General features: G+C 39.2%; 1 protein-coding gene across 4 annotated transcripts in view; it reads right to left on the bottom strand.

The window, feature by feature from the left end:
- LOC134172877 (complement C1q tumor necrosis factor-related protein 7) overlaps nucleotides 1–17,558 on the bottom strand; it is a 118,846-nt gene that overhangs the window by 51,788 nt on the left and 49,500 nt on the right. For 2 of the 4 annotated variants that reach the window (XM_062636406.1, XM_062636405.1), the window contains exon 4: nucleotides 16,136–17,338. In XM_062636406.1, coding sequence (XP_062492390.1) covers nucleotides 16,707–17,338 — 632 coding nt within the window. In that variant the 3' untranslated portion in view covers nucleotides 16,136–16,706. Of the gene's footprint in view, nucleotides 1–3,913; nucleotides 3,999–4,245; nucleotides 4,327–5,129; nucleotides 5,268–6,737; nucleotides 17,339–17,558 lie in introns of those variants that run through there. The other 2 variants (XM_062636403.1, XM_062636402.1) reach the window with 2 other exon arrangements.

The raw sequence follows: 17,558 nt of genomic DNA, 5'->3' as shown, positions 1-17,558 counted from the left end.
TTACAGAAGTAGGTGGGATGAAAACCGGCTGAACTCTTGGGCTCAAAGGGTTGTGATCAGTAGTGTTAAGTTTGGTGGCCATCACTGCAGTTGTACCCCTGCAGTAGATTTCAAACAAACAAAAAACCCATGCTCCAATCCCAAGAACTCATCAAAACTCTATGTGCTTTAGGATCAAATATTCTCTGCTGATCCCATGAAACATACAATTCCCAGTTTTAAATTGCTGGCATATATTTAGATTTTTTTTTTTTATAGTAAATACCATGTTTGGACACAGACTTGGGTAATCATGAGATTATGGAAAAGGAGGATTACTGCTTGTTGCACCCTTTGAATTGCTGCTCCCAAAAAGCCCAGGCTTTTATTCCATAACTAAAACTGAATGCAAACACATTATTGATAAATAAACTTATCAGGACCTCCTTTTCCTTTGAAGGACTGATGGCATTCTTCCCCCTTATCTTCTACATATCGAATCCTCTTAGACTATGATTTCGTCAGGTAGACTCAGTAAGTATTAGTCTTTTCTATAATTATCCAGTTGTTTACAACTTACTCTTGGAGTCAGAAACACGAAGTATATACCTACAACCCATCCTCTCATATGAACTCAAATGAAAAACATGTTAAATGTACAATATAAATAAGACTGTATGTGTAAGCAACTGGCAACACTCCCAGGAGTTTTATGTATTAAACACAATTATGGTAATACATGGTATTTTGAGAAGGTATCCATCTCCTTCTCTTGGATTGTGCTACCACTGTAGAAGACTCAAGGTTATCTCTTTGTAAAAGTCTACAGAATATTTACAGCTGAAAACAGTTTCATATACCTAGTAGCTTAAAAAGTCATCACTTAAGTGTTTTTCTTTTTGAAAGACCTAATTCATTTCTCCATTAACAAAACTGATTCTAGCTACACAACTGCCTTCCCATCTGCAAAGACCTCTGCAGTCTCATCTGGACCCTGGAGTTCACCTGGAAATTCTCAGGATCTTACTGAAATTTTAACTTTGACTGAGACATGCAATATTAACATTTTAAAGAGAAATGCTTTACATGCCTTCTTAAACATGGAATCCTCAGATCTTATTTTTTCCTTCTCAACTCTTATAACTAGCTTTTATTTCCAGAAGGAGCTTCAGCATTCCACACAAAAAAACACTGGTCCTTTTACAAGCAGAAAACCGTAGCTCTCTTTGCATCCACACTATGTGGTGCATGACATCTTTAAAAAAATATATATACAAAAATAAATAAATATATATGTATTTGTTATATATAATAATAAATTACACATAACACTGTAGGGAAATAAGTTTTTCCAGTTATCTCCATTTACAGAATCGTATTACTTGTCAGTTCTTTAAGCCAAACACTGATTTGTTCTTTGTCCTTACAAAAGAACATTATTTGTCAAGGTCTAAGTAAAAAGTGATTTCAGGTTTATGTAAGGCATTAAATTCATGAAAAGGAGATAAAGCAGCAAAGGGTAAGTGCTTAGGAGTGGTAATGTCAGACAATATATATCACATTATGGCTGATTCAATATTACTCTGGCTTTACTGGAAGCAGAAAATACTGTATGCTGAACATACAATTTAAACATTTAAAGGCTACCCATAATACCAAACTCAGAGTGCAATCTAATTTCTAGCATGACCTTAGTCCACTCTCATTTGAAAAATACATTAAGATAAACCCTACTAATACCAATTCTACTCAGAATCATCAAAAGATTTGGGAGAACACTAATCTTTTCAAATTACACAATTCACTACCTGTATTTGTAAAAAGAAGCATTCACTGTATTTGGAAACTTTCAAAAGAAAAAAAGGAAGGCCCAAAGTGGTTAGCACTAGCATGAGACACACAAATAGGAAAGAAAGCATCCCATAGCCAACTCCCTACCTAGAGGAACACTAGAGACAGAAATAAGCAAGTACATTAAGAGATGAAACATAAAAAAGTCTATTTGTATTTTGTCTTTTCTAACAAGACATGCAGTATGTGTAAAAACAGGTCAAGAATTAATGACAAAACAGAGAACAAGATCTAGATTGAATATTCATCAGAATGATTTTGGTTTGGATAGATGCATGAAGATTTCAACTCAAGGTGCAGTCTGTCTCAAAACTTAAGATGTAATTAAAAAAAAAATCAGATGGATAAATTATACTACAATTAAAGTAAAGCAATGATAGTCTATTCAGACTACCACAAGCAGTACTTTTCATGTGATCATATGAACAGCAGAATTACAGGGATTTCAGAAGCAGCAACAAGAACAAGTAACAAACCAAAATGCTTAAGAAAATAAAACATCACATAAGGGAAATAAAGGCTCTTTTTCTTCTCAAGAGTACCGCTGTGCTGTTCTGGTTATTCTTGGAAAATGAGCTTCTATAAAAGAAAATAACCATCGCTAGAGGGTGTCTCTTGATTTCCCCATGCAAAACACTGTGCAAACTGTTTGGATTCCATCTGTCAACAGCCCATCACTTTCTAGCACAAGCTGGCACAATAAGACTCAAAACCATTCAAAAGAAAAGTACACAGTCCTTAAAAGCACTGGAAAAATCCCTAAATTGTAGATGCCTGTAACAAATACCGTATTTTGCAAATAACTAAAATGATTTTAAGGACAGTGAATACATTTTTATTTTGGTAAACTTTGATACTGACAAAAAACTGCGTTTATATTTCAACGGATTTTCATTTTATTGACTTATAAATACTCTGCTAGCAATTAGCTCATTTATGCAACTTATTTAGGTAAACCCCTAAAACCATGCAGTAAAACTGACAACATTAAAAGTCCTAAGTATTTAACAGGAATATTGCAGGGATTCTGCCAAAGAAATATAAGATTAGTTTTCAAGTACCAACAACATTCATTCTTTCCAAGCCTGCAATTAGACATTCACTTCCAACAGCTTCCCACTACATCACCACTCTCTTGTGCTCTCCTACTTTGTGAGCAAATAGAGTACTTCACATGTGACAGTTAAAATAGCCATCAATAAATCCATGCACCATCATAAGCATGATTAACACTCCAGGCACAAGAGATGAAGTTGAGGAATGGCTGAAGGAACTGGGGCTGTTTAGTCTGGAGAAGCCACAGGGAGAACCTTATCACTCTCTAGATATACCTGAGGGAGGTTGTAGTGAGGTGGAGGTTGGTCACTTCTACCATGTAAAAAGTGACAGGACAAGAGGAAATAGCCTCAAGTTGTGCCAGGGGAAGTTTAGATTGGATATTCGGAAGAATTTCTTCAGAGAGGGTAATCAGTCATTGGAAAAGGCTTTCCAGGGAAGTGGTGGAATCACCATCCCTGGAAGTGTTCAAAAACCATGTAGATGAGGCCCTCAGGGATATGGTTTAGTGGTGGTCTTGGCAGCCCTGAGGTAATGGTTAGACTCGATGATCTTAAAGGTCTTTTCCAATCTAGCTGATTCTATGACATTCAAATATGTAAATACTACGTATCTACCCCAAAACCTCTGAAAAAGGTATATTTTATTGACGAACATGTAGTAACCATCCCGCATTTAAATACCACAGGAACACGTTTCGAGTGCAGCGTTCTAACTGCACACCTGATGCTCGGAGCCGACTTGGCACAAGACACACAGACACCTCCATCTCTGCTCTACGCTGCGAGCAACAATTAAGGAGGCTCCAGGGGCAAGAATAACCACGCTCCCCCCTCACGTGCGCCTCATAGCAGTTCTCCCGCCCATGACCGCAAGCGATCTCGAAGCGGGAGCCCCCAGCCCAGGTAACACCGACCGCACCATGCGAACCTCCCGCCTGCCGGAGACGGGCACCCACCGAGCCCCGCCGAGCATGGCGGCCCTACGCCCCGCCCCCGGCCCCGCCCCGCCCGTTCGAGTCACTCACCGCGCGGCGCCGCAGGGGCAGCCGCCATGCCGCCGCGGTTCTTTTCCTCCTCCCGCGACCCGGGGGGACCGACAGCCTCCGGCAGCTGCAGCGGGGCAGAAAGGCCGAGGGACGGCGCATCAGTGAGGGCAGCTGGGACAGGACAAGAAACACGCCCGCAACCTCCGGCCGCTGGTGGTACCCCAACCCTCCGGGCCACGCGGGAGCGAGTGACTGCGCATGTGCTTTGAGGAGCCCGGAGCCGGGCACGCATGCGCGGAAGGCGCGGCTGCCAGCCGGCAGCGCCGAGAAGGGAGGACCCCGGGGCCCGGGATGGGGGACAGTGGGGTCACCGTGTGCCTTCTGCTGTGTCTGCGGGCTGTCAGCGTCTTCCGCAGCCTGTCCGCCTGGGCAGCGTCCTCATCCTGCAGCTCCTGTCACACAGAGAGCTGTGCTGTGGGCACAGGCGGGCCTTCGCCCCAGACCCACGGAGATAATATCCCATCTATCAAAATACCCGATTTAAGCAATTTTACACACACACACACACACACGTATACACGTTCCACTGATGTCATTAGCAAGCTACAGTTCTGATATTGTGTAGAGCACACTCTACCACCAAGATTAAAGCCTACTGAAGGCACTAAAGTGTCTCGCCTTGACAGTTTATTTCAAACCACAAAGCTGTTGGTTTGGTTTGGGGTTTTGGCGTGTTTTGGTTGCTTGATTGGTTTTTGTGTTTGTTTTGTGGGGTTTTTATTTGTGTGTGTGTGTGTTTATTGGGGGGGGGGGGGGGAGTAGGGTGTGGGGAGATGTTCGTTTTCTGTTTCTGACATCGCACCAGGCACAGTCTGAGCATGGTCACATCAAAAGCGTTTCTACAGATGACAAAACAGGGTAACTTTCTGATTTTGCAACATACTCGAGACTAAATATATTTAACCAATAATTTGCAGATAATTTATTAGGTGTTGGATCAATATAAAACAGAATAAAAAACAGACATTAAAGGTACCTATTTCTTAGCATATGGTATGTATGGTTGCAATGTATTTGCACAGAAATGAGTAATTATGCAAACCAGCATTAACTAGAATGGTACTGGCTGACTGAGGCTTAACAAGAGCTTACAAGACACTATTTACTTGCTTCACTTTTCAGTTACATATACAAAACATTCCTACTAGTGAAAACAATCATACACTATTTTTGTCTCAATTAACTGGACACTCACCTCCATGATGATCATCTGGGATTCTTCGCTGCAGCTCATCTGGACAGTGGCTGACACTTGGCTGTCACAAGCAGTGCAAGAATTGCTTGTGAGCGATACGCTTTGATATATACATAGTGACGTTGAGATACGTTCCATGTAACCTTTGCACCCTGGACACTCATATGACATACCATTAAACATACAGCCTTAGTACCTAAAAAACTTTCTTTTTTTCAGAATGGAATGATTTAAAAATATGTGTCCATTAATTTAATTATTCCATATAACAGTGAATAATGTGGGCCTGTACATCCTATTTGAACACCCTTGTTACATTGCTTTACATTGCACCTGTGGTCCATAAAGCCAGCTGCAAGGTTCAGATCCCAAAGACAGGTTCAATGCCCTTTTTCCACACACTTTCTGCGCTTGGTTTGGTTGGCTTTTCAACTTTACCAAACCTGGAACCTACGGATCACTTCAGCTTTGTTTACATTGCAAAGTTGCTGTATTTGATTATAATCATTTAGGAAAATCTAAAATTTATATCTGTAAAACTCAATTTATTGGTATTGTTACTGCAGGTTCCTGTTCTGCTTTACCTTTAATTGACAGGAAAGCGACCTCAGCTGTACTTGTTCCCAACACAAAGCTTGCACCAACCAGTGCAAAAACCAAGCAACGATGTACTGAGCTAACAGAGGATGTAACTCGCAATGGAATGGTTTATTCTGGGTTTCAAAATCCCCATGAAACAACTTGCAGGGTTACAAAGTGGGGCTTTTTTTCCGTAACAGGCTAAATCTCCTCTAGGAGGAGGCTGAGGCCTTCACAAGTCATCTGTCCTTTCCCCATTCGGTTCTTTGTACTGGCATGCACAGGCTCCTGCATACTTGCCTCAAGTGCTTCCAGCCAAGGTTAGAATATGAAAAGTGATCTTTACATCCCTTTTTGTCTCTTAGGAGATGCCTAATAAAAAAGCAGAAGCAGCAGAGGAGCAACATGGTCATCCCCTGCCTGAGGCTCAACCCATACCAGGTACTAGCCCCAAGGATTTTCAGGTTTCTAAATGTCTCAACTAGCACAAGGAGCTGAATTTGCCCTAAAAAGTGGTTTTCTTAGGCAAATGTGACTATCTGTTCATCAAATACTCTCTTCATAGCAGAAAAATACAGCACTGCAAGAAGTGGCAGCACTTCTATTACTTGGCACATAAACCTCTTTTTCCTATCAAGCTTTATGTATTAAATTTAAACAGTCTTTCCTAAAGGAACATGTAAATGGAGAATACTTGGCAACATAGGGGAAGGGCCTTATGGCCACTTTCTGTAACAATTTTCTAGCATTTCTTGAATTTAAGTACTATAGCAGGCACTTTAAAGTGTAATAAACAACTGGATGCAAAAACTATAAAGCTCTCCATTAGCTGAGAGGCAGTTTCCAAAGCACTTAAAACTAAGAGCAGAAACACAGTGAAGATTCTCTCACTGCTCTTTAAACAAATAACTACATCAAAAGTACCTAGTAAATAATTTTGAGGCCCTTGGATTCTTAAACCTGTCTCATCCATGAAAACACACAGAACGTAGTGATACTGAAACGGATATAAAGGAAAATAGTTCCTACCTGGGTTTTCTTGTACAGCAGTTTTCCGTATAAAACACAAACCAAGCACAACACTCCCCCTAGCAACAAAGCCTCAGCTTTGCTTTTTAAAGAGAAAGAGGCACTTTCTCCTCCTCAAGCCATTAAAACAGTTCCGGAAGACTTCTGTTTTGTAAACAACTTCTTTTACAGTAAAAGGGAAAGTAATGAATAACGTATGGGGAGGATGAAGTGACTGCAGCTCCTGGAGACAGCAACACATTTCAGTTACTGCAGGGATGTGAAAAAACAAATATCCGTAACATACTTTTGCAGGATCCAGGATGGTAATTTCAGACTGAAAGACAATACAGATAATCACTCCTCCTAACTTTAAATACCTAATTTTGTTAAATTATCTGACTTAATTTCTGTGAACTATTTTTGTTAGTAGAGGAGAGGCGCAGATTCTTCTTAGGACCTGTACAATTCAGAGCAGTGATTCCTGACTATCAGTCGTGGAAGAGCCTATTTCACTTTGCTGACTAAAGGGAGATGCTAAACCTCTAATTCAGACTGTATACCAGCATTCCAGAAGGTAATTTTATTTCTTTTTAGATTAATTTTGCTGTGGAAAAAACCCTGATATAAGGCATGTAGGGACAAATCCTTGAAGTGGAAAGTTAGTAGCCAGTTGTTTTCCAAGTGCTGTCTCTGTTTGCGATGCTTTGAAGTACTCGGAGTATTAACTGAAGCTGTATCAAGGGAAGAATAATGCATTATTCTTTACAGTTGGCCTTTACAAATCATCATAAGTCATAAGCCTCACTAAACTTCTTAGAATGACATTTTGGGTAAAATTAATGGAAAACATAGCAGAGTTTAAAAAGGTATAATCTCTCAGCAGCTGTAATTTGCAAACATGGACTTTTTACCATACCAGGTAAATGTTCTGAGTCTGGGAAAGCTGGGCTGGTGTAGCTCCTGTGCTTGAAGCTGGAGTAGCTGTGCGGTCTGTTATTTGCCTTCAGATCCAGGGACATTTGTTTGCTTTTGAAGGTGCTGGATAGTGTTGAACTGGGCTCTGTAAGCATAGGCCAAGCCCCAGCATGTTGCCATGATTTGTCCATCTCTAGTATGGCCAGAATGACCACACACCTCATTTAAGTGTTTTACTAATTCTTCTGGATTTTGCACTTGTTCAGTGGTGAAGTTCCAAAGCACTGAAGGGGGCCACTGGCCTAGGTAATTGCCCATACTATCCTACACACCCTGCCACTCATGGGTATCCAGCCTCAGGGAAAATCTCTTGGTCCTCCTGTATTGTTGTCTAACCCTAGACAAGGCGCAAACCCAACTCTGCCTAACTCTCAAGACCAGATGAAATGGTCGTGGGTAAAACACACCGTATGCGTGCCAACATGGTCATCCCCATCCTAATCAGCAGGCAGGTCTCAAGGGTAGCTAAAGGCCATTCAAAACCTTCAGAACTCTCAAATGATGCTGTAAACGATCTGGTGGGGGAGCTGGGAAGGTAAGGGAATGTCTCCCTCATGGGTTGACCACCCAAGGAGGGGAAAAAAGATGTGAAATTGCTAACCACTTCCATTATATACCTCCCAAGGTATAGAGGTGGTGACCACACTGGGAATGCAAGCCAGATCAGTTTCATGATCAATGATTCTATTGTATTACAAGTCATTACCATAAAGTACAATGAAACAAGAACCTTAGCCCAAGGCCCCCAGCTGATAAACACTACACAGCAAATGCCAGCTGTAAGTAAGGTAAGACATGCTGAAACTGTGAGATCAAGAGCAACAACTTTGAGAGCCAATAAATCAGCATTGTAACGAGTGACTATTAATCTGAAACAATGAATGCTTATCGCAAATACAATTAGACACAGTCTGGTCAGATCTGTTGTTACCTCAACCCTTCGTACGCCATGGTGAGCGCCAAAAAGAACTGTCATGGTTTAAGCCCAGCCAGTAACTCAGAACCACACAGCTGCTTGCTCAATCCCTCCCTTTCCTCGCCAGAGGGATGGGGAAGAGAATCAAGAGAATGTAACTCCCATGGACTGAGATAAGAACAGTCCAGTAACTAAGGTATAACACAAACCACTACTGCTACCACCAATAATAATTGTGATAAGGGAAATAGCAAAGGAAGAGACTACAACCACTCACCACCCACCGACTGATACCCAGCCCTACCTGAGCAGTGATCTAGTCCTTCCGGGTAACTGCCCCCACTTTGTATACTGGGCATGATGTGCTGTGGTATGGAATACCTCTTTGGCTAGTTTGGGTCAGGTGTCCTGTCTCTGCTTCCTCCCGGCTTCCCCTCCTCCCTGGCAGAGCATGAGACTCAGAAAGTCCTCGGTCAGAGTAAACATGACTGAACAGCAACTAAAAACATTGGTGTTATCAGCACTGTTCCCAGGCTGAAAGTCAAAAACACAGCACTGCACCAGCTACTAAGAAGGAGAAAAATGACTGCTACTGCTGAACTCAGGACAATCCTGAAACCAAAGTAAGAAGTAAGATAAATCATAACTTTACAAAGTTATCAATATACCTTAATACTTACATAGCAAAAAAAAAAGAAGATATGAAGGCTTCATTAGAGTTGTAGAGCCTGCTCAAAGGGCAATAACAATCCTTAAGTTCTGATTAGAGAAGGACTGGAGGGATGGGTTATCTGCTTGTTAAATGCTCACAAACAGCCTATGTGGATACTAGGAGTGGCAGAAATGTCAGAGCTATCAGGTAGTTTGTGGAAATGTGTATTGTCTTTATATAAAATTCCTATTTTTATAGGTACAAAACAATTTATAGTTTTTCTGTTGATTCTGGAGAGGAGCCTTTTCTTCTGCACAAAGTAATTTCTTACGTTAATGTGTATTGGTATCTTTAGTATGACAAGAATAAACAATATTGCTGATGCTAAATGGAATTGTTATTAGAACTATTTATAATTGTCTTCACATAAACAGCACCTATAACAACTGAAGGCCTGTTACTGCAAGGTTTTAGTAGCTGGAATCACATGAAAGCAGATGACTAAATTGTTTCCCATTTCTGACTACTACTGTAAGAAGGAGATCATGGAAAGAAGTAAACAGTCATAGCAGATAAAAAGATTAGGAGTATGCATTTTTAATTGCTAAAAGAGGAACTATCACAGCTAGAAGACACCTGACATGACAGCATCTTTCAAGAATGGGAAAGAAATGTCATCAGAACACAGGTTTCTTAGGGCAGCATACACATGCACAATCTCTGCGAACTGCTAAGTCTCACCGTATGTGTGACTGTGGAAATGATCCAGTGGGTGCATCTTTATACAAAGTTTTGGCAAGGACTCAGGTTCAACATCTTGTTTTGCTAATAAGTCTGCCCCATCAATCTGTTCCACTCTCAGGAACAGTTATACAAACAATTTAAATGATGGGACAAATACGAACAGCATTATGTAAGGAACATTACTATAATGCCCTAAAGGAGCAGTGGGGGACCTTTGCTTAACAGAATGGAAAGCTGCTTAAAAACACGTGTCAGTACAATGACTCTACTCACAAGAGACACACGGAATTCAAACCACATATGTTTCCTGGAGCAGAGAACAGCTCATTTCTCTTGGTCAGCATTATAAAAACAAAGGCAAGCCCAATGTCACTGATTACATTGGACAGCAGACTTAGTGATCCAAATAAGAGGATGTGAGCTGCTCCACTTTGTCAGAGGTGCCAATGTGACACTTAGGCATAAACTGTTGTTTTGTCAGTGATGGTCAAGGATGGCTTTTTAGCACAGGCAGGGTAGATGGCAGCTTGTAGTGACCAGGCTGCAGGTTCCCCCAGAAGCAAGCAGGCTAGGGGATCACAGACCCCATATTCAGCATTTAAACAGTTTTGAAATGAATAGTGCACAATGAATGATGGTGTTTATTCTCAGGCTTTGAGGATAATGCAAAGTTTGGATTCCCATATACACCTTTTTATGCCTGCCTGGAATCAAAGCCAAAACTTGTGAAAGCAAATTAAAACAAAAGCAAAACTGCAAATCTTACAAGCCTTGTACAACATTTACAGGATAAGGGTATGTGTTGCTGTGTTCTTAGAATAGGAATTTCAAGTACCATCTGCAACTCTACAGTGATCCCAGTCTCAGGGAGGTTACAAACAAGGAAGAACAAACTCTTCTCATCTTGATTATTTTAAACTGAGTGCACTTTACTCCAGCATGACAGAAATCACAAGTAAAGTTTCCTGAAATTTGTCACACGTGGTTTAGAAATCCATGTTCCTCCACCAGGACATCTGATAGTGTGGGTGAAAACAGGTGGTGCATGAAAGAGACATCAGCATCAGTGTTTAGCCAAGTTTCAGATGGTTAAAGAGGCTTCAACTCAAAGGTTTAAATCCTGTCCACTGTCTTCCAAGCATAGGGATAACACTCGGTTGAAAGTAGAGAAAGAAAAGGTACTGCTGGTATGTTTCCTTCATACAATTCATTCATTTCTAGAAATCCCATCTGCTTCTTGCTAAAAATTCACTTTCGAGCCTGCTGAGAATCATAGTTCATTTATTTTTTTCAATAATTCAGTATTTTTTGTCACTTTGTTAACATGACATAAGTAAGGCTATTCTTCCACAGAGATGATTTTACAAATACTGAGTTGTTTTGTGTCATGCTTAGGATTTTGACAGGTGCTTTAAAGTTGAAAAGAAAAAAATTCGTATGTTTTTGATATAAGTAGAAGTACTCCAAGATACATTTAGGTTTTCTACACCTAAAATTAAGTATCCTTAAAAGCTCTAATATTTTATATATATCAAAGTGTGCTGAATTTGGAGGTGTGAGAGGATTATCTAGCCAACCTTAATATGCTGTAAAATTTTCTCCGCAAAGTTACTGCGGTTAAAGCTGTCCCAGGGGGACTTGAGCAGTTCTTTATGAAAGGTCTGACAAGAGGTCACTTCTGTCATTATAAGGGTACTTCAGTGTTCTCATCAATCCACATCTTCTCTTTAATTGTGAGACACATAAATTGCCCAGTTAAATGACACTGACTTTTCTGCTTAGTGGATTGTCCTTTAAGATCAGACATCTTACTTAACTTTTGACATCTCAAAGTTAAATGCTAACCTAAGGTAGACATAGGTACAGGTCATGTGAAGAGACAAGTACGTCCTGATTCCTCCATTCTGAAAGTAGGTGTCTAATACAGTGTCATCCAGTCAGAGATTTACCTCTCCTATTTCTTTGCACTGATGACAGGAGAGCTAACTAATTTAGCCTAGGCAATGATCTTTAACCTTTTAGAGATTAAAGTCGGATAACATAAATTTTATATTAATAGTTGCTGAAGGAGCAATCTGCATAGAGGAAAAATCTCTTCACAACTCTTCGAGCAGGATTGAACCAAGAGATTTATATTCAGATTGGAGGGGAATAAGCCAAATAATCGAAGGCACCTTTTTCTTTGATTGTATTTATTATTGAAAGATAAGCATATAATATGTCTAATTCAGTTTTCTTTTGCTTTAGGTAGTAACTTTCATGAACTGATATGATAATATGCAGGTAGGACAAAACCAAGTATCAGAGACTGAGAATTTTGTGAGAGTACTCGGAAATTTCTTCCTGCCAATGTAAGGGAGGATCGTGCCTCTGAAATTAAGAAATACTGACATAACCTCAGTTGGGAGTGGTGACTTAAGGAGTTACAGGGAAGTGAACATCATAACCACTAAATGCTCTCTGAGCTGAAGTCTAACTGGTTCATACTGAAAGGAATAAATTGCTTCTGGAAAGCAGTGTGTTGCTCATTGAGAAAGATTGTGGTATATTGCTTTCTCAACTCTATTTTTCTCCTGTTTACTCTCATATATTATTTCCTGGATGGGATTCATCAGCTACTGAAATGCATATATAAAGTAAGCCACATTTCCACATAAGCTGAAACACATTTCACATAAAACTGAAGTTCCTGCTGACCAAATTGCCTAGTATAGCATCAATATAGTTATCCTGAGTATGAATTACCTGCCAATGGATAAATTAAACCAATCAGTGAAAAGTAAATTATTCAGTAAATGTTATAGTGAATGAATATGAACTCAACCTAGTGGAAGGTAAAAAACGCAAAGTAGTATAGGAACTGCACCAACTGATGAAACATACTTAGTAGGGTACAAAATAAGCTGCTTGTCAGTTTTGTGTAGTTTTGCCTATGCACAAGTACATAAATTATCTTAGGTTGATTTAAAAATAATTGCAGAATGTAGATAATCTTGCCAGTACTGATATCCACTACTATTTCCTCTACATTGCCTCAGCATTGTAAAAAAAATTCTTAGGACTTGTTGCTCCTGGTAAAAATGTTTAATGGCCTGAACCATATGGACATGTATACCAGTTGTGAAAAAAGTAAAGGTAAACACATACCAAAGTAACACATATCAATTTGAAGATGGAGTTTAGTGTTCAAATAGTTGTCTAGGTTAAAAATGGTCAGCAATGGAACACGTGACTGACTTTTTCCTTGCTGTCACTCTACCAAGTGTAAAAGAAGTCTGAAAGGTTAAAAGATTGTGGGCAGCTGTGTTGTTTCAAATAACTGTTTTTACTTATGTATATTTACATACCTATAACCCAAGAGTTGGTTCTGCAGCTTTCTCCTGGGAGTTTCTCATGATGATACTTTCTTTCTGCTGACGGTAGGCAAAGTCTAAAGGTCTGCCTTGGTCTGGATGCCTCATTTTATATGGCACTATGGCATATGTAGAATGACATATATACCGTGTAGAAATCTTTGATTCATTTCAAATTTAATCTCAAAGAGATTCTGTTCTTTGTTATCCTACAACATCTTGAAACCAAACCAGACCTCTCCATCTACCAGTGTAAATAGAGGAAAGACTTCATCCCAAGATATTTTCTATACAAATTCAAATTCAGATAGAGGAATACCCTAATGAAAGTTCCTGTCATCAAAGTCGATCTGTTTTCAAGTAAAATAATAGCAATTGCAGTGATGTACTTTAGGATAAAAGTCCTGAAATCCTGAATGAGGGCTGGGACACATACTACTTGCACACATATGCTGTCCATACATATAGTAAAAAGATTCTTCTTGCCAAAGCCTATAGACATAATTCAATGGAATTACTTATTTTTAACAGTTCATGCCAAAATACTAAACTGTTCAAATGACTACAGAATCCAAGTGGGAAAACTGAGAGAAGCTAAAATGACTATTGTATGATTGCACAAACATAAATCTAAAATTATTAAGAAAAGGGAAGCAATAACTCTTGGTTTACTTATTCCCATGATGTCATTTTCAATATAGGTGTGGTTAAAATATCTCTTTTACAGTTTGTTCATTTTTTATAAGATTATTACATGGAAGCAGTTTGCTTTTACTTAGGATTGCAACCAGGAACATTTCACTAAAAGGCCTATTTTTTTTCTATCCAATTGTGAAAAATTAGTTTTGTCTGAAATTTTTCCAGATTTATTGTAACTACCACATATGTTTCTCTTGAGTCTGAAGAAAATCAGTCATACTCTTTCCTTAAGTTTGGCTTTATAGGACATTTTCTAATTCAAATAAAAATTGACTTGTTACTCCTGACATAAACTTCCTATTGGTTCAGATGGCATAAACATATTTCCATATTTTTTTAAATAAAAATGTCATTACATACTTCTGTCAGTTGCTTTTGCTGCATAACACATATTATAGGTCTAATCCTGCATCTATTGAATTATGTTTTCTGCAAGTTATGGTCCTGATATGATGGCTGTTCTGTCCTGTGGAATTTCAGTGCACACAGCACTGAGCAATGCTGATAGCCTTTGTGCCTTGTATAGGCACTGATGGCTGTGAAACATTGGCATCAGTCATGGTTACAAATGATGATTAGGCTGCATTTTGCTCTCATATTGTGCTTAATTTGCAGATGTATAAATGATTGTACAGCTCAGTGAAAAACTGAATCTGTGTTTTCTTCCATATTTTTCACAGGAAGCAGCCCTTGTGCAACACTAATAAATTAGATGTCTACTTAGAAAAATAATCCACTTTTGTCTTATACCACTCATCTCTCACTGTCAAATAAAAGAAGGGTTGTACGGGCATTGCCAGTTTGATTTGTGGACAGGACTTTGCACCTCTTCGCTGCATAAAGCAGCAATCATGTATTCAAAGGTGTGTGGAGAAATTAGGGCACAGATACAGGGTGCATAAATTAATGTTCCATACATAATTGTAGTGCTCATCTCAGCAGTATTTTTGTGTGATTTTATTTGAATGTAATTTTTTCAATTAAGTCAAGTACTCAGAAAGAACCCAGAAAGTTCCCTCCACCTTGGTCATGAATAAAGTGGGATCAAGAGTTGTGCAATGCAGACTACTAGGGTTTGAAACTGAGTAGCTGTTAGAAATGGCAGGTTTATGTAAATCTGGGATGAATAAAATAATATTATAAATTTTTGGCAAGCAAGAGCACCTGATTAAAGATTGTCAGTGTTGGCTTAGAGGTGTTGAATGCTGGAGAACTCATAATGTTACTAGGTGTTTTTACAATGATTGACTGCTGCCACTGTTAAAATGGGTTCTTCATTCCCAGAGGGAATTGATAACAGTTTCTCACCCGTGGATCTTGCTGCGTTACTAGATAATAGAAGGAAGTGCCAGCTACTACCAGATATTTTATCTCCAAACAGGTAGTTGCAGACTGCAATCAAATCACCTCTGGTCCTCACTGAGAAGAAAAATAAGTTGACCTTGTTACATCTCTTGTGTAATCCACATGGGTAGAATTACAGCCTTTCTTTTTAATTCAATTTTGGGATCAGTTTTTGAAACACTGGCAGAAGTAGCATCTTTATAAGTAACTACTTTTTACCTCTACTTGTAATTCCATTTGTCATACATCAAAAAGGCTGTACCAACAGCATATTTAGCTGATTATCCATGAGGTCCTGTGTACCTTTTCCAAGTTCTCTGATTTCCTGAATGCAGTTTTTCATCTTGTGTGTGACCTACATTTATTTTGTGGCATTTGGCCATATTAGAATGCAATTAAGTCTGCTCTAATAATGTGACTCAGTTTGTTCCATATAATTTATTCTTATTACTGGTTACTGTTCTATTAGATTTTTGGCATCCGTAATTTCCTTTAGCACAAAGTTTATATTTTCTTCCACCTTTCTCATGAAGATACTGAATAGCGTTGGAAGAATAGCAGACCCACTTGGAATTACACTGGAAATACCCATACTGGATACTAGTTTTCTATCTCCAGGTTTTCAGATCTCCCAGTTTTTTATTATTTTATATATTTAATGCCTTTGTTCTGTTTTTTTATCAGCTAGTTCTGTATGTATTTATTAGTTCTGTATGTATGTATTTATTAGTTCTATATGTATTTATTAGGACGTTAGATAGTTATGTATAATGCTTGGTGGTGTAAATATAAGATGGGACTGTCCTTGTAATCAGTTCAGCTGCATCCTGAAGCAGGCATTCCTATTATGTTCCTCTCCTTTTTAAAAATCAATGTTTTCTCTCTTTTTAATGTATTTCCTGTCTTAAAACAACCAAAGATGATATTGCTGTCAGTTGTTCAATTTTACTTTAATGACATGTACAAAATATCCATTCTACATTGCAACTTAATATATTTTATATAAAATCCAATGTACAGTATCTTAAATTTGTTTAAATAGTATTATAAACATAACTTTCAGGAGGAGTCAGTCCTGGAGTGATGCAGTCTTTCATTAATTACAGTTCCTTTTGGTATCCCTGCTGTTCAGTAAAAAATGCAGCTTATATTCTGGAAAGGTCCTCATGAGCTCAGATTTGGTTCCTAACAGAACAAAAGTAAACTCCCAGTTATTTTTTTTTTCCAACTTTGTGTCCCACACACAGCTCTATAAAATCTTGTGCTGGGGTGTCCAGTTTGAATGTCATTTGACATCATCTGTTTCAGAGCTCATCTTCATCTGATAGAGCATCAAGGTAGTCTGTATCAACATATAAGAGAAATCCTGAAAACAAACTGTCTGCCCATGTTGGATCGGAAAAGAGACCATTTTGGTCAGCGTAGAAGATCTCAAGCCATACCTCATCTTCTGGCTGAAGGTAGATCACTGTGGATCCAGAAGCTACATCATGGTTACCTGTGTTAGCATCAAACGTCTTTATCCGGTACTTCCCATTGTGAACCAGCCCAATTGCAAGATGCTTGTTTGCCAAGGTGATATCATAGGAAAAATAATAAATCCCTGGGATGGCACAAATAAACTTCCCTGTGGAAGGGTTGTAATGCTCCCCCTCATTGAAGAGGACTTTATTGAATATGATCGGTAATCTTTCCTCTGGGTAGCTCGTGGTGATGCCAACAGAAAAGGCAGATTTCAGCACTATCTTTCCACATTTACAGACCCCTGGTGCACCTGGCTGTCCTCGGTCTCCTTTGTCTCCCTTAGGTCCTGGTGGTCCAGCTGGACCTACTTCACCTTTGGCACCACTCAATCCTCCAGGTCCTTTTTTACCAGCCTGACCTTGGTCTCCTTTCTCTCCAGCTGGTCCTGTTGGCCCAGTCTTTCCTCTTAAACCTTCAAAAACATTTTAAGTTAGTTAATTGTTAACACATATCCTCTCAGTAAATGATTGTGTGGGCTACTAGTAAGTTTGCAAAAGGAATGGCAGGTTGGAACAGAGGACTGGGTGCCACAGCCCAGGGGTCCTTTTTTTCTATGTTTCTACTTTCCTTCATACTCCTTGGTTACACATTGAAGAATGTGTACCTGATTAGTCCATTACTGACTGAACTAT

This window comes from Pezoporus occidentalis, unplaced genomic scaffold (genome assembly GCF_034315485.1).
Source record: "Pezoporus occidentalis ecotype Australia unplaced genomic scaffold, CSIRO_AGI_Poc_V1 ctg48, whole genome shotgun sequence".
NCBI classification, from domain to species: Eukaryota; Metazoa; Chordata; class Aves; order Psittaciformes; family Psittacidae; genus Pezoporus; species Pezoporus occidentalis.
Note: the sequence above shows the minus strand (reverse complement) of the source record. Positions and strands in the feature narration are given on the sequence as shown.